General features: G+C 47.5%; 3 protein-coding genes across 7 annotated transcripts in view; 2 read left to right on the top strand and 1 right to left on the bottom strand.

Moving 5' to 3' along the window:
- FLVCR2 (FLVCR choline and putative heme transporter 2) overlaps positions 1-196 on the top strand; it is a 62828-nt gene extending 62632 nt beyond the window's left edge. For both annotated transcript variants that reach the window (XM_068254507.1, XM_068254506.1), the window contains one exon: positions 4-196. Coding sequence is in view for 1 of the 2 variants with exons in the window: in XM_068254506.1 (XP_068110607.1) it covers positions 4-69 (66 nt within the window). In the remaining variant the exon portion in view is untranslated. The remainder of the gene's footprint in view (positions 1-3) is intronic.
- Positions 146-13664, bottom strand: ERG28 (ergosterol biosynthesis 28 homolog). The gene is made up of 5 exons (XM_068254508.1): positions 13581-13664; positions 9609-9770; positions 6679-6769; positions 1827-1945; positions 146-384 (listed from the first exon to the last, which is right to left on the bottom strand). The coding sequence occupies exons 2-5, from the start codon at positions 9739-9741 to the stop codon at positions 305-307; spliced, it is 423 nt and encodes a 140-aa protein (XP_068110609.1). The 5' UTR covers positions 9742-9770; positions 13581-13664; the 3' UTR covers positions 146-304.
- A 112-nt stretch (positions 13665-13776) lies between these two features.
- The window catches only part of TTLL5 (tubulin tyrosine ligase like 5), a 50742-nt gene continuing 46839 nt past the window's right edge, over positions 13777-17679 (top strand). For 3 of the 4 annotated variants that reach the window (XM_068254503.1, XM_068254504.1, XM_068254502.1), the window contains exons 1-2: positions 13777-13883; positions 16253-16356. In XM_068254503.1, coding sequence (XP_068110604.1) covers positions 13843-13883; positions 16253-16356 — 145 coding nt within the window. In that variant the 5' untranslated portion in view covers positions 13777-13842. The remainder of the gene's footprint in view (positions 13884-16252; positions 16357-17679) is intronic. The other variant, XM_068254505.1, reaches the window with a different exon arrangement.

The following is a 17679-nucleotide window of genomic DNA, read 5'->3' as shown; positions in this document are numbered from 1 at the left end:
CAGGGACCGGTGCAGCGGCAGGTGGACACTGGGGGGCAGCCAGCCCTCCTCCTCGCACAGGACAGCTGACCCCACTTTCCAGACTCGGGACTCAGCACCAAAGATGGCGGCGCAGACAATCAGCAGACATCCGGACATAAAGACATCCATAGAACAGATTTCCTTTATTTCAATAAAATGTTAATGAGAGGCGGAAGTACCGTGGAATGTTCTGTGTGTGGCTGGACAGCGCTAAACCCGCGCTATCCTCTTCACAGTGTGATGATGGGGAGTCAGTGTCCTCTGGAATCAGTATCCTCTGGCATCAGTTCCTCTTCTTACTGGAAGTGGTGAGCTGTTCCTCTATATACTGAAATCCGATCAGCATGCCCAATATGGAGAAGCCTGCACAACACAGAGATGTCCATAATGCTTCACTGAAGACGGGGCAGCAACCACACATGCAGCATCCTCCTCTGCTATCCTTTTAACACCCAACCCATCCCTTTAAACCCCCCCCCCCTTCCACTCACACACTATTATCCTCTGCTATCTCCCCACCCAGCATCACCTGCTAGCCTACACTGCTATCTTCCTCACCCCATCACCCCCCCCCCCCCCCCACTAGTCTCAGCTATCTCCACACACCCAACATCCCCTCTCTGTTATGTCACCACCGGACCCCCTCCCCATCATCCTCTACTGTCTCCTCAACCTCTGCTATCTCCACCCAACCCGTCATCCCCACTACCTTCCTCTGTTGTCTCTCCACTCCCTTTGTATTCCACTAACCTTTCCCGCACCCCTCCCCCCCACATTACAACAAACATTCACACGTTAAAGGCACATATATAGAGTAAAACCATTGCACAATATACCATATTCATCATGTCTTAGTATTGCATGAAGATCACATTACTAACAGTTACACTCATTGCAAAAAAATAATAATAGAAAGTCAGGATTATCCCATAAAAGAGGCTAAACTGCGCACTATGAACCATGTATGTGATTGTCACACGAAGGTGTTACCTGGTAGCAAAAAAAATGTGATGTCCAAGCAGGCCGGGCTCAGAGGCATTGCTGCACAGGAGCGGCTGTCAGATGGGGCATTCCTCCATATGAAAGAGGCCTAAACCATGAGACTAAGCTACGCGCCGTCCACTATTCATACCATGAGGTATTCTCGTACACAGCTTAATGATCCAGTACAGTTTCTGGCGGCAAATCTCTTTAATCCATCACCTCCTCCAAACGCAGTCATAATCTGTTCTATGCTCGAATCAAAAATGTCCCCAACTTACTACTGAGCTGCTCGCTGACATATCCTGCTTTATTTCCCCTCACATTTTCAATATCATTCTATGCTCTCCAGCCCTATATTTTAAACTTTGTCAGTCACCCCACCTATTGGACTGGACAGGCATCACATGCAACAACATATCTTAGAAAAGTAAAGCTACAGGTTGGATGTTTTACCGCCAGGACTCCACAATATCACTAGAAGCTTGGAGTGGCCTACCTGTGAGTTGAGTACATAAGAATCCAACACTAAGCAAGAGTGGATGGAACCAGAGAATAATCCTCCATCAACTACCACCCACATTTCACAGGCATCCTTCCGGGAATGCCATTCACACCTGAAAATCCTTCACCAATCAGCTTTTGCTCCTTACATTTCCAAAACACATTTAAAAATAAAACATTCGACTGGCTGTTTTCCCTGCTCCATGTGTGCATCCATCACAGGACACCCCACGCATGAGCCGCTGCTCCGGACATCGTTGTAACGACAGCAAGGGGAAGGGGGGGTCAGACTGCCTTATGTCATGATGGACATTACTCACTTGAAACCATAAGCGGTGCCATCACTCCAATGGTCATCTGGGCCGTGTGGTAGATCCACACCTCAGAGAGGAAATGAATCAGTGCCAAAACAAATGTCCACAGGGTGACGTGGTACAGTCTGTGGGGAGAAAACCATCAATAGAAGAGAAATACCACTGCGGAAGGTGCAAAGGAGAGGCAGGGTACTAAGTTTAAAAGGTGTGGACAGAAGAGGCGGGATGGCACTAGACCAGGCATGGGCAAACTTGGCCCTCCAGCTGTTAAGGAGAACAGAAATCAAGGAGCGGACAAGCACCATCAAAAAGTAATAATATTGCGTATCAGGCTAATGCTATATAACAGTATACCAAACGTTGTGTGCAGAAAGGCCAGCAATGACTGTAACAATTGACACAAAGGAGAAAGAGTTGGCCCTGCATGAACCGCACCACAAAGTATTGAAGTACAAAAAATAGCCTTTATTAAACCATACCAACAATAAAACCATTTAAAAACAAATCACACAATATAATATAAATAATGCCCTCAACAATTGCCAATAGATACTGAATGGTGTATCTATAAACACCTACAAGGTATGTGGGGATGATACAGTTGTATGCCAGTAGCGGTGTAGAAGTAGAAGAGTGAAACGGAAGAGATCCAGAAATAAAAGTGGATCAACCTGTGAAGGTGAAATTCCCCAAGTCACAATTGAGTGATGTTCAGACCCTGTGTCCAAGATGAATAGGACGCCCAAGTGTAGGGGCCAAGCGAGGCCAAGCAGTGAAGAATATAGAGCTCGGAGGGTCAAGCGTGAGTGTGAAGCTTACCGGCATGCAGCTGTACGGAGGGATTAGTGTGTGAGAGCCATCGCGATTCGCCGCAGTAAGCGGCTTCTTCCGGGCATATGACGACCCGTTCTGCTAGTGGCTAAATAGTCACACCACGTGACGATTAATGACGCATCGAGGCGGCGGCAAACAGGGCGGAGTCAGGGGAGAAAAATAGTGCGTGGCCACACACGGGGATTGGACTCCACGTACTACATGACGTGATCGGCCATCCCCGCCCCTGTATCCGCCCCCGGAGCCGCGGCCATATTGGTGGAGATAAAAAACGGGCATTGGCATTAAAATTACATATGGTATAAGAACTAATAATGGGGGAATAAATTGAGCACAAACAGTGACTGCCTGACAGGAAAAAAGAAGAAGAAGGGGGGCCCTAAGTATTAACACGTATAGAAATAATATATTATATAAACAAACTTTGTATACACCCATGTATCTATCAAGGCTAATAATACTCATGGGTATATAGATGCTGCTGACACCTACTGGACAGAATGAATATCACAAATTCACTGCACCTTGTACATATCTAATAACAAAGGGTAGCTGTGCAGAACAACAATATATGTAATGTATATGTCAACAAACCGTGAAATATTACAATCAGACAGCTGAAAACATGTACATCCAACAAGGGACATGATTCAGTTACGGTTAACAATCCATAAATCAGCAGCAGATGAAATAAATCTTCAGAAGGTGGCCGGAAAAAGATGTTTAAGTAAGCCCGGAGATCAGATGGTCCACATCACACACGAAAAGGGCACGCAAAAGGAGTCAATCTAAAAATAACAGTAAACCACAATTGTATCAATAATCAGCATGACCGATGTACAAGCAGATGGTACATATATATACATATACATTGTCTAAATGTACCCGCACCTGAGTTTTATAAATATGGTGCATGAAGCTAAATGCAGAATACATCTACCGCACAGTGGTCAACTTACCAAGACCGACTGAAAACAGTAACTGATCAAGGATGTTCCAGTGAGTCCATGCAACAAATAAAGGTGCATATTCCCCCAGACACAAGGGTGTACACACACAAATGGACCAATCAAGTACAATAGTGCCCCAAAGCTATAACACTCATAAGGTCCAAATGATCGAACTCACCAACGATCTGGAGAGACCAAATAAACCACCTGTGATGACCATGCAAGCACAAAATACAAGAACAGTAACAGGTGTGTGTACCTGTGTGGATATGCCACCCACGCGCAACATGTTGGAGGTGCAGAGATAGGATGGAACAGACACTACAAAGCTTAATGTGGAAAGAACTGCATAAAACTCAGGTGCGGGTACATTTAGACAATGTATATGTATATATATGTACCATCTGCTTGTACATCGGTCATGCTGATTATTGATACAATTGTGGTTTACTGTTATTTTTAGATTGACTCCTTTTGCGTGCCCTTTTCGTGTGTGATGTGGACCATCTGATCTCCGGGCTTACTTAAACATCTTTTTCCGGCCACCTTCTGAAGATTTATTTCATCTGCTGCTGATTTATGGATTGTTAACCGTAACTGAATCATGTCCCTTGTTGGATGTACATGTTTTCAGCTGTCTGATTGTAATATTTCACGGTTTGTTGACATATACATTACATATATTGTTGTTCTGCACAGCTACCCTTTGTTATTAGATATGTACAAGGTGCAGTGAATTTGTGATATTCATTCTGTCCAGTAGGTGTCAGCAGCATCTATATACCCATGAGTATTATTAGCCTTGATAGATACATGGGTGTATACAAAGTTTGTTTATATAATATATTATTTCTATACGTGTTAATACTTAGGGCCCCCCTTCTTCTTCTTTTTTCCTGTCAGGCAGTCACTGTTTGTGCTCAATTTATTCCCCCATTATCAGTTCTTATACCATATGTAATTTTAATGCCAATGCCCGTTTTTTATCTCCACCAATATGGCCGCGGCTCCGGGGGCGGATACAGGGGCGGGGATGGCCGATCACGTCATGTAGTACGTGGAGTCCAATCCCCGTGTGTGGCCACGCACTATTTTTCTCCCCTGACTCCGCCCTGTTTGCCGCCGCCTCCATGCGTCATTAATCGTCACGTGGTGTGACTATTTAGCCACTAGCAGAACGGGTCGTCATATGCCCGGAAGAAGCCGCTTACTGCGGCGAATCGCGATGGCTCTCACACACTAATCCCTCCGTACAGCTGCATGCCGGTAAGCTTCACACTCACGCTTGACCCTCCGAGCTCTATATTCTTCACTGCTTGGCCTCGCTTGGCCCCTACACTTGGGCGTCCTATTCATCTTGGACACAGGGTCTGAACATCACTCAATTGTGACTTGTGGAATTTCACCTTCACAGGTTGATCCACTTTTATTTCTGGATCTCTTCCGTTTCACTCTTCTACTTCTACACCGCTACTGGCATACAACTGTATCATCCCCACATACCTTGTAGGTGTTTATAGATACACCATTCAGTATCTATTGGCAATTGTTGAGGGCATTATTTATATTATATTGTGTGATTTGTTTTTAAATGGTTTTATTGTTGGTATGGTTTAATAAAGGCTATTTTTTGTACTTCCATACTTTGTGGTGCGGTTCATGCAGGGCCAACTCTTTCTCCTTTGTGTCAATTGCTCCAGCTGTTAAGGAACTACAAATCCACAATGCATTGCAGGAGTCTGACAGCCACAGTCATGACTCATAAAGGCAAATGCATTGTGGGACTTGTAGTTCCGTAACAGCTGGAGGGCCGAGTTTGCCCATGCCTGCACTAGACACACAGGGAAGGCATGATGAGGGATCAGACACACGAGAGGAAAGATGAGCACCAGACACTGGAAAGGAAGAAGGAGCACCACATATACAGGAGGCAGGATGGGCACCACACACAGAATATGCAGGAGGGTACCAGGCTTGCATACATGCAACAGTGCTGGGAAATTTGGGCACAGGGTGAAGCCAAAAACAGGGTGAAGCCAAAAAACGGCTTACCCTGCTTTTGCATAGTTGCCAGCGGCGTTAATTACTATACCCCTCCGGGCTACCAGGGACGCGGGAAAGATGTAATACGGCTGGCAGTTATTGCTGGCTGCCAAATTACGCTGTTTTTAAAGTTATTTGGGCACCATCAAAAGACAAATTACTGTCCAAGCACCACTACAGCCAAGTCATAATTCACATTACGGCCTATGGCGGCGCATTGTGCACCCAAATTTCCCTGCCCAGTTCAGCACTGTTTCGCCAGGTTCACAGGAGAGGATAAAAAAGGTGGCATGGGCACCAGATGCATAGGAGAGGCATTATGAGCACCAGACACACAGGAGAGGACAAAAGAAAAGGGATGGGCACACCATCTCAAAGGAGAGGACAAGAGGTAGGGTGGGCACCAGACACAGGAGAGGCGGGATGGGCACCAGACACAGAGGATAGAAGAGGCGGTATTGGTACCACACACACACACACACACAGGAGAGGCGGGATGGGCACCAGACACAGAGGATAGAAGAGGCGGGATTGGTACCAGACACACAGGAGAGGCGAGATGGGCACCAGACACAGAGGATAGAAGAGGCGGGATTGTTGCCAGACACACAGGAGAGGCAGGATGGGCACCAGACACAGAGGATAGAAGAGGCGGGATTGGTACCAGACGCACAGGAGAGGCAGGATGGGCACCAGACACAGAGGATAGAAGAGGCGGGATTGGTACCAGACGCACAGGAGAGGCGGGATGGGCACCAGACACAGAGGATAGAAGAGGCGGGATTGGTACCAGACGCACAGGAGAGGTGGGATTGACACCAGATACACAGGAGAGGCGAGATGGGCACCAGACAGAGGATAGAAGAGGAAGGATTGGTACCAGACACACAGGAGATGTGGGATGGGTGCCAGACACACAGCAGAGGCAGGGTGGGACCAGATGTAGGAGAGGATAGAAGAGGCGGGATGGGCACCAGACACACAGGAGAGGTTGGATGGGCACCAGGCAAGGGACGGGGGGGGTCTCTTACGTTTTGTTCCGGATATCAATGGCACATGCACAGCGTATCACTGAGGACAGTAGAGTCCAGATGCCGAAGGTGCGAGCCTGCAGTCCATTTACTGGTGGGAGTAGAAGATTAGTGTAATTATAAAGTGTTGGTACTTTGTAACGCATAGCATAGAGTACACTGAATACACCACGTCACTCTGTCCCTGGAAGGAATTCACATCATAATCAGCACTTGTGTTTCTGCGCCGTACAGCGGCCTGTTCCTGGTGTCCGGACCCAGCCCTGCAACAAGTCAGCAGAGACAAGACCTGATGGTTTTCAACCAAAGTGGGAGGAGGAGCAGCCTTATTTTAAGGATAAAACAGGGCTGTCCCCCTCAACCACAACTTGCAAGACACCACTAGCTGTCCTCTGAGAATGAATCGGCTAGACACCATACACCTACAGATTCCTGCGCTACAAGGAGATATGTCCCTGTCCTTTTAAAATAATTTCATACACTGCTGCCAAGCTGCATGCACTCTTGCTGGCGGTCACGGATTTGTAGGTCAGCCATGTGCGGATGCCAGCGACATCCCACAACAATGAGCGTTCCCCGATCCACCTTCCTGCTGGCAGGTATACTGAATGGCGCACGACGGGCACAAAAGTGAGGTCATACTATCTAAGATGGCGCTGGATCAGCAGCCTCGACACATAACTCCACTCTATTTTTTCACTCTCTTTCCACAGTGCATGGCAGGACTTTCATGCCTGTGATGTACAGTAGAATGTAAACTGAAGCTCCTGTTGCTCGCTGCTATCTATGTTTCTATCTATGTCTTCTTCCTGAGCTATACGTATTGTGCCAAAACCAATTCTGGGCATGATTCAAGTCATGCTTGGTGAAATAATTTATTCTGATTCAACCGATCGCAGTACTTTTTGCGGGGGTCGTCGTGGATCTGAAAGATCCATTCCGCAGTGACGGCGTTGCCAAATGTTGTTTGCGTAATCGCAACTGAACCCACGTCATGAGACTGCAAAAACGATCTCTCGGCGCTCAAAAAAAAAAAAAAAATCCAGTGATCATTGGAAAATCGAGAAGTGGATACAGGCCTTTAGATTCAAAAGACGGGAGCACCACAGAATGCAATCTCACACTGGTAGCAAACAAACAACTGAGCATACACTACTGGCACCACAATACTCTTCTGTCTCTCTAGGAAAAGTAAATTATCTGCTCAGTACACAGAAGACTAACTTATAACGATTTTATATTCCAAAAGGTGCAACAGGGCAGTAAGAATAAATATGTTACGGCTAGAACCCAAAGTCTGGCCACTTCGGGTTCTGGCCGGTCAAAACGCGAAGTGGCTGTGCACCTGCGGCCAATGTTAGAAATAAAACAAATTCCCGGCCGCATAAATGCATTTGGTGGCCGTCTTGCTGCAGCCAAATATATCTAACGGGAGGTAATTGAATTAATTCCTCTGGCGGCAATGTGACCAGATGAAGCTGCCTCTTCAGCTCTGCCTCCTCCCCCTCTCCTATGCAACTTTGGCAGCCGAGGGCCTCAGAGTTGTTCGTAGCGGCAGGGAATCCTGCCATTTGTTCCTGCAGAGCGGGTGCTGGCAGAAGTGATGTCTGCAGCCTCCCCGCTCTGCTTCCCTGCCACTACGAACAACTCTGGGGACACGCGTGTCCCCTGGCTGTCCAGTTGCATAGGAGAGGGGCAGGGGGAGGAGGCAGACCCGAAGAGGCGGCTTCCTCTGATAACATTGCCGCCAGAGGAATTAATTCAATTACCCCATCGGAGACATTTAGCCACAGCGAGACGGCCATCAAATGCATTTATGCGGCCGGGAATCTTTTTATTTCTAACATTGGCCACAAGTGCACGGCCACTTTGCGATTTGACCAGCCAGAACCCGAAGTGAGGCTGTGAGTTGAATGAAAGTAGGAACCAGAGGACTACCTGCAAAGTTAACCTGTGTGAACTTTACAAATTTCATTGGGAAGCGCTATCCATAAGTATTGTATTTGAATCGAGACGAGCGACGAGGCCCCCGGAGCTGTTCCACTAATGTAAAATGTTTCCCCACAGTGCAGTATACTTGCCCGTGTCCGCCCCTGGCTCCGTCCGCAATCCGCATACATGCAACTCAAGTGGATGCCGGCGTAACTTGGGCGCGTGTGACGTCACACACGCGCCCAAGTTACGCCGGCATCCACTTGAGTTGCATGTATGCGGATTGCGGATGGAACCAGCGGCAGATACGTAAAGTATGCACTGGGCAACAAGGAACATTTCACATTAGGCGGCAGCGTCATAAGGCCAATTCCTGAGAGATGACATGCCGAAATCAATCGGGAATCGGCCTGGGGTGTATGGGCAATCCACAGATCTCGCTCTAATCAGATTCGATCAGAGACAAATTTGTCTCTTATGGTGGATACACACCATGCGTTTCCGCGTTCGTTGCGTCCGTCGATACGCATCGATTCGATTATTTCCGACATGTCCGATTCAAGCTTCGATGGATCGTCAGGTCGATTTGCCATACTTTACATGGCAATCGGCCTAAAAATCATCGAAATTCATTCGGAAATGCTCGGAAATAATCAAATTGACGCGTATCGACGGACGCATTAGACGCGGAAACGCATGGTGTGTATCCAGCATAAGTCAGATCTGCCCATCATCGCTAGATGTATCGGCATCTTTACTTTGTGAGTACCAATTCTCAATCTGATTACTTTTTACTACACTCTACCGCCCTACACCATCTGGGCTCCCGTTATCCGCGTTTTAGTTTACCGTTCTACTGTATCACACCTACCACGTTGACATCGCTCATATATTCCAGCTCAGGAGAACTTTGCAACAATAAGACCCATTAAGCCCCACCCACATCATGCACTGATTGGTGAAGTGGTATGAGGGGGCGGGGCGTGATGGGAAGATACCTTGGCTCGGCGTCCCGGTATAGAGCTTGTCGCACAGGAAGCTGTGATCTCGGAAGCTCTGCAGAGTGTTCCCAGCAGCGATAATAGACACCATCATCAGCCAACTGCGCAGCACTGCCAGAAAGCGACTCATTTTGGGAAGCACACGGTTATCCAAGCCACCTGGAGGGGAGACATACCGGGCACAGGCATTAGCATCGGGGCGCATGTACCAGTACCGAGTACATGCCTCAGCATCGTGCACACGTATCAACACCGGGCATATGATGTCATATCTTACACATGCTCAGTCTACAGCAAACCTTCCTGCTGTCATCTATTGAAAATCAATGTACTGTGTGTGTGATAAATTAGTATCTGATCAGAGAGTTGACTGATTGGATAGGCACGTGAACTCATAATCCATCAGTGTGGCTAGCTTTATAATGGCACAGAAAAAAAAAAAAAAACAACTCACGGATATAAATGAGGTTGAACCTCCCCATAAATGTCCCTAACTCCTACCCATTGTTTATCGATTGTTTCTACAGATGTGCTCTTAACCACTTGAGGACCACAGTGTTAAACCCCCCTAAAGACCAGGCCATTTTTCTCTTAATAGGCCACTGCAGCTTTAAGGCCAAGCTGCAGGGCCGCACAACACAGCACAAGTGATTCCCCCCCTCCCCCCTTCCTTCTTTTCTCCCCACCAACAGAGCTCTCTGTTGGTGGGGTCTGATCGCTCCCCGTGTTTATTTTTTTGCTTTTTAATATTTGTGTCGTTTATTTTTTAATAAATATAGCTATTTATTTAATTTTTTCCCTCCCTCCCTGCAGCCAGGCAATCGGCAGTCATAGGCTTCAGCCTATGAGAGCCGATCGCTCTCTTATGCCCCAGGGGGACAGCCGTGTCACACGGCTGTCCCCAGTATAGCACTGCTGCAGATCGCAGCGCTGTACTAAGTGAAAAGACGTCAGTTTTCGCCATCTAACAGTCTCCGAGCGGCGATCACTGCAGGGAGACTGAAGGCAGAGCGCGCGGTCTCCTGCAGTAGCCGGCCCCAGGACTTGACGCCAATTGGCGTTAGGCGGTCCTGCGGTCTTCGGGTAGTTAAGCACGGTACACAACCTGCAATTTCCTGTCAGATAGATGGGTGGAATAGATAATTTCCGTCAGGTCCAATCTGATTTCTGATAGTTTTTCTGATCGATTTGCATAGAAGTGCGGAAATCCGATCAGATCTGTCATAAATTATCTATTGACCCATCGATCTGATGGGAAATTGCATGGTGTGTACCAGGCTTTATTGCAGCCAGTCGCAATGCACTGATAGTAGTGGCTAATCTTTTGGTTTCAAAGTCTCATGCTGGGTACACACGTTACGTTTTCTCGTGCAATTCTCTGACCCGATCGTTTTTGCGGCACTCGATTCTCTTATCTTCATTCGTTTTTCTTCTCTTTTACCATTCACCGCTTTGAGAAATCGAGCGCGGAAACAATCAGGAGCAATATCGGACATGACGGATTTTATCTATCTGATCCATCTATCGCACGAAAATACGTAACGTACCCAGCATCACACATGACATTATATCTTATGCCTGGTACACACCATGCAATTTGCTGTCAAATCAGTAGCTGATACCCCCTTTGCCATGAGAAAGCTATTCCTTTTCTCAAACAGATAATCACAGGTGTCTGTATGGCTGATGCTGCGCTGAAACCCCTCCCACAGTGTGATGTCAGGACTATGGTCCTGACAGTTTCCTGTCTGTGAACTTTGTTGCATTGTGGGAAATAACAGCTGTTCACAGCTGCTTCCAACTGCCAAAAAAGCAAGCAGCATCTCCTTCCAGTGACATCACCTGCCAACAGTAAAAATGTCACTATGCGGTAAATGTCAGAATGAAAATCAGGGAGAGGAAAGCTTTTACAATGGGCAAACACTAACTAAATCATGTATGCATACTTATTCTAAAAATGAAGCACTTTTTTATTACATTATTTTCACTGGAGTTCTTATTTAAGCCAGAAGGGGGATTACCGCGTATTAAAATGGAAATCCCTGAAGGCTATTTTTAACGTTGCGGTTCCTGATATTGAGACCTATTACAAGGCTTCCACCATTACTCATGTGATCTACTGGTTTCATAGTAGAGAGTCTAATCAATGGGTGGCTTTGGAATCACAACTGATTGGCCTAGATACTAGGGCATTGCCTTGGACAGATAGGCTTCACCGACTGGTCATTACTTATCTCCTTATCTGGGTTAAGTATGTCCTGCCTCTCTGGAATTCATTGCTCTCCACATTCTTCCCGTTCTCAATACCTGGCCCGTTAACGACCCTCTTTGCCAACCTTCAGTCCTCTCCTGTCGCATGCAACTATCTTTTTCTGTTTCGATTGCCTACAATGGCCACAGATGAGATATATTCTAATGGCATACTTCCTGAATTATCCCAGTTGGAGGGGAGCCTCTTAGAATGAGGTGAGCGGTGGGAGGATGGACGTGCATAGTTGGAGCGCCTGGAGGAGGTGAGCGAAGCACAGCTACCGCTGGGCATATACTGGCTGGGGGACCACAGAACACCAAGGTAGCTATAAGGGAGGGGGGAAGGACCACTAGACACCAGGGAAGCTATATGGTGGAGGAAGGTGGAACCACTATACACCAGGAAATTGTATAGGTGGTGAGAGGGGTGGCCAGTAGGCTACAGGGAACATCACAGTTCTGGGAGGGGGAACACTAGACACCAGGGAACTGAAGAGGGGAAAGAGAAGGGGCTCTGTATACAAAATCAGGACGTGGCTAAAGGTGGGGTAGGGTTGGGTCTTCTTAGCATCTCTTTTTCTTTACTTGAAAAGCTGGGAGGTATGATACTAATCTCCCCCACTGCAACTTATCGTACAACCTCTGCAGAGCTTGGACAAGGTCCTTTGGGGGCACTTTGGCTGAGACACCAAAGTGCGCCCCTCTATCCCTCCCACCCCAGCTGTCACACACTGATTGCTATTAGAATAGGAGGCACCTCAGGGCCACTAACCCTCCAACATCTTAATCTCTTCTCTAGCTATCTGTCTTGCAGTCACTGTCATGTATCCTCCTTTCTTATGTCTCTCTACTTCAAACACAATAGGGGAATGTGTGCCCCCTCCTACACTGCGCCCTGAGGCTGCAGCCTCTCTCGCCTCTGCCCTGAACCTCTGCATCACCCAAAGGGCATACATTTGCTAGTATACTGTTATACCCAATGGCCCCCTACCCTATTATAGTGTTATATGCATCCCTATACAGTGTTATACCTCATGCATACCTCCCTACTTTTTGAGATGAGAAAAAGGGACACTTAATCCACACCCATGGTCACACCCCTAGTCACGCATACCATGAAGATTTCATAAGAAAAAAATGTTTAATAATTCAAACCACACTGGTCCTTTCTATCCTGGTTCATTTGCCTTCATAGTAACATTTTAAAATTAGTAATATATCAATTTAAAGGATGGGAATAAAGTTTAGAGTCAATCAAACACATTTTTAGTATATAAATTTATATATTTATATAGAAAGAGGGACAAATGAGGTGGAAAGAGGAACAGGGCTCCCAAAGAGGGACTGTCCCACCGAAAGAGGGACAGTTGGGAGCTATGCCCCATTCACCCCCATACAGTATCATACCCAATGCCCCTCCCACTCCATGCTGGCTTATTCCCTCCATCATACAGTATTATACCCCATGCCCCCCCTCCATACAGTGTACAATCATTCCCCATACCTCCTACTAACCCCAGACTTTCCCCATACAATGTTACCCCCCCCCTTCCCCCCTATAATGACCTACCCCCTCCCATACAATGTTACACCCCCCATATAATGACATACCCCCCCTCTCATACAATGTTATACCCCTACCCTACTGCCCCCTCCCTCCCCTCTATGCAGTATTATGCGCCATGCTCCCCTCCATACAGTATTATACACAATCCTCACCCCGGGGTGTCTCCGCAGTCTCTGTTCTCAACACACAATCATTGCCACATCTGTCAGACCTGGCCCCGCCCACCCAGCGCCACGCGGGGTCCTCCCGCCACCTGATTGGCCCGCCCCATCCCCTGGAGTACGCCGTACACTGCAAGAAGCCACGCCTCCGTCACTATGGCAGCATGAGGCGATAGGCTGGGAGAAGAGCGGAAGTCAGGAGCAGAAGTGACGTTTTCTAAGCGGTTGTTGTGGAAACGGGGGAAGCGGAGTAATGCCGACCCGAATTACTCGCCGGCCCGAGGAGGAGGAGAGGTGACCCCAATATTACTGTTACTATGGGGGAGGGGTGACCCCAATACTGATGTCACTATGGGGGAGGGGTGACCCTAATACTGATGTCACTGTGGGAAGGGTTACCCCCAACTCTGCTATTCCTGGGGGGGGGGGGGGGGGGGGGGGTAGTCTACGAGTCTACTTTAGGGGACCCAACAGGAAAACTCATAGGGAACAGTCCTGCAATCACAGTGCCCTCTTACAGCACAAAGCCTTGTCATTGGCTGAATAGTGTGGGTGTGGTTTACTACAACCTATTGGAAACCTAGCAGTTCAAGAGGGTGCCACCCAATCACATTGGCTTAAAGGGCAACTGAAGTAGAGACACAGGTTTCACAGGCACCACTGTAGTGAATTAAAGCTTCTTTATTGGTCACATCAGACAAGGCAGAAAGCAACTGAAGTGATAGTGTTGTGGAGACTGACAAATTTGCTTTTAAGCAATACCAGTTGCCTGGCTGTCCTGCTGATCCTCTGCCTAATACTTTTAGTCACAGACCCTGAACAAGCATGCAGTAGATCAGGTGTTTCTGACATTATTGTCAGCTCTGACAAGATTATCTGCATGCCTGTTTCTGGTGTTATTCAGACACTACTACTGGAAGATAGGACAGCCAGGCAACTGGTATTGTTTAAAAGGAAATAAATATGGCAGCCTCCATATATCTCTGACTTCAGTTGTCCTTTAATTTCGCTATGAGGTTTCCTGCTGGGGCCGCTAAAGTTGACTAGCGCTGAGGGGGGGAGGGGGGTGATACCCCATTACTAGTAGTATAATAGGTGGAGGGGAGGTGTCACCCCATTACGGGCATTATTATAGGAGAAGGGAATGTTACCCAACTTTACTGGAATTATTATAGGGGGAGAAGAGGTTATTAATATCATTAATTGTCTTTATATAGCGCCAACATATTACACAGCACTGTACAATAAATAAGGTTACAGACACTGATATATAGGGTTGACAATCAAGAGACAATAAGCAATAAGGTGCACATTTTAATGTAATTAGGAGGCCTACTCAGCTGAGTGAATTAGCATATCGAGTCTTGGTGGGTAATCTCTAAGGCCTCTTTTCCACGGACTGTTGATAGACAGTGAAATGCCTCACAACTGCTTGCTGCTGCCTGGCATCTGCTCACTGCTGCCTGATAACTGCTTGCTGCTGTCTGAGTGCTCACTGCCGCTTGGTAACTGCTTGCTGAGCACACAGTTCAACGGTTCGTGGAAAAGAGGCTTTAAAGGGGTTCTGTGGTATTCTAAAAATCAAACAGACTGACACTTACCTGGGGCTTCTATCGGCCCCCAGCAGCCGTCCTCCAACGATCACCCGTTCCCCGCTCCCGGTTCAATATTCGTCTAAACAGACGAATAATGCTTGCTCCCACTCGCGTCATCAGGAGCTTACTGCACAGGCGCAGTACGAAGTTTTCTTGTACTGCGCCGTAAACTCCCGATGATGCACGTGGGAGCGAGCAAGCGCGCAGCCGCAGTGTAATCACTTGCGTGATTGCACCAGGACCGGCAGCGGGGAACGGAACATCGGAAGAGGATGGCGTAGGACATTACCGCTGCAGGGGGCCATAGAAGCTCCAGGTAAGGGTCAGCTTGTTTTATTTTTAAAATACCACAGAACCCATTTAAAGGCTCATGCATATCAATCAGGGTGTAAGGATAACAGACTGTTAGCAGTTGCAGGAAAGCCACTAAGTAATAATTGTGAAGCAAGCGAATGCCAGAATTACAAATCACAGTAAGGACCCTTTCATATGGGCAGTTGATCTGTGCGCTCATCAAGCAGTTACCAGGCAGCAGCGAGCAGTTACCAGGCAGCAGCGAGCAGTTACCAGGCAGCAGCGAGCGGTTGTGAGAGGTCAATGGCATTTCTCTGCCTATCAAATGCCTGTGTGAAAGGGCCCTTAGGCCTCTTTTCCACGGACTGTTGATAGGCAGTGAAATGTCTCTCAAACTCACAATTGCTTACTGCTGCCTGGTAACTGCTAACTGCTGCCTCATAACTGCTCACTGCAGCCTGGCAACTGGTTACTGAACACACTGTTCAACAGTCTGTGGAAAAGAGGTCTTACAAGTGAAAATCACTATATGCAACTTAGCAATTGATAAATACGGGTAAGGATGTTCATAACAGATGAAACATACACAGGCAATTCTCTTAACATGCAGTTGGTTCATGTGCAGTCAGATGGGATTGGGCATACACGGTACTTGCCGCCTTCTACTAGGCAAGGTGACTCCTTATTTCTGGTATTAAGATAGGGGAAGGAGAGGTGACGACCTGAGATGTGTATGGTGCTTCCTGAGGTCACTCTATGTTTCCCCCTCAACAGTGCACCATGTGTGTTGTGGGCAGGAGCCTCCCGCAGAGTCCCCATCGTCCTCTTCCACCCAGAAGCTGTCCTTACCAAGGAGTCGTCACTGCGCAGTGCAGGAGGTGAGTAATGTAGGCGGGGCTTGGGGACACACCCATGATCTGTGTTATTCAGAATGTGGGTCTCCTGCATTTGATTGGTCCGTTTCCAAGTTGCCTATATTTGAATTATCTCAGAAAATCAGAGAGTAGAAAACTGCTCAGTTAGGATTGCACTTCTCACACCAAAAATAATATTCATAAATAAGGTTGCAATTATTATTATTATTTATTGGACTTATACAGCACCAACATATTATGCAGCGTTGTACAATAAAAGTTACAGACTTTGATGATATGGGTGATAGTTAAATGAGTACAGACCATAAGCAATAAGATGCACAATGCCAGATCATACACTGGAGTAAGGGCTCATTCACATCATTCAGCGCAGATGGCTGTGCGATCGGAACGCAACGTGTACGATCGCACGCCATCTGCGCTACTATGCACTGGGCGGCAGATTCCATTCACTACAGTGAATGGGATCTGCGTTGAGATTCCCAAAAATGCATGCAGCAGTGCGATGGCGCATAACACTACTACGCAGCGCATATGATGGGAACGGTAGAAGAGCTGTCTATGCCCTTCAACCGTTATTGCGTGTCGCACACTATATGCGCTGCCAAAATGCACATGGCAGCATGCATAGTCTGAACAAGGCCTAATAGTTCCAGTAATTCAAATTCATATTAATTTGTGAGTAGGATGCATGATCAAGTAGGATACACAAGGAGGGTGGGCTCTGGCAAAGGCTTACAATCTAAAGGGAGGGGGTGTTGACAAGATAGGAAGGGGCTTCGAGGAAGTAACCCTGTTGTGATGTAGAACTTTGGAGAATTGCTGGTTAATTCTGGTAAATGTATTTGCTTGACCCTTAAAACATTACCCTTTAAACACAAACTGACTGCCAGCTAAACTGACCAAGTGTCTGGGACTCGTTGGTTCACGTCGCGCGATTACCGTCGATTGCGCAAACGCAGCGTTCCGATCCCAAATTTTCCTGCCGTTTCAGGGACCCTAGAAGCCTCATGCGGCTTCCAGGGTCATCTAGCCGCTGCATCTTCATGTCCCCTTGCAGGGATGAAAAACGCTGATCGTGACGGGACGCCGACGATCACCGTAGCGTCGCCCCTCGAACAAGACGTCACAGGACGAGGCGGCTTGCCTGCCGTCCGTGTGAACCGGCCCTTAAGGTTCCCTTTAGATACAGAGCAAATGTCTTCTACTGCGCAGGCCCAAAATGCTCCCAGCCGCGAGAGTGAGACGGGGGCGCATGCTGCCGCCCTGTGCATGCGCCAACTGGCCACACTTATGGAGCTTCTACCAGGACAATGAGAAGGCGGA

The sequence above is a fragment of the Hyperolius riggenbachi genome, chromosome 9 (genome assembly GCF_040937935.1).
Source record: "Hyperolius riggenbachi isolate aHypRig1 chromosome 9, aHypRig1.pri, whole genome shotgun sequence".
Taxonomy (NCBI): Eukaryota; Metazoa; Chordata; class Amphibia; order Anura; family Hyperoliidae; genus Hyperolius; species Hyperolius riggenbachi.
The sequence above is the reverse complement of the archived record's forward strand: the minus strand, read 5'-3'. Positions and strand labels throughout refer to the sequence as shown.

Excerpts from the sequence above, each read along its gene's own strand:
- ERG28 (XM_068254508.1), bottom strand. The coding sequence starts at position 9,741 with ATGAGTCGCTTTCTGGCAGTGCTGCGCAGTTGGCTGATGATGGTGTCT. Across the intron at positions 6,770-9,608 it reads TACCGGGACGCCGAGCCAAG|TAAATGGACTGCAGGCTCGC; the intron begins GTATCTTCCCAT and ends TACTCCCACCAG. Across the intron at positions 1,946-6,678 it reads ATTGATATCCGGAACAAAAC|ACTGTACCACGTCACCCTGT; the intron begins GTAAGAGACCCC and ends TTCTCCCCACAG.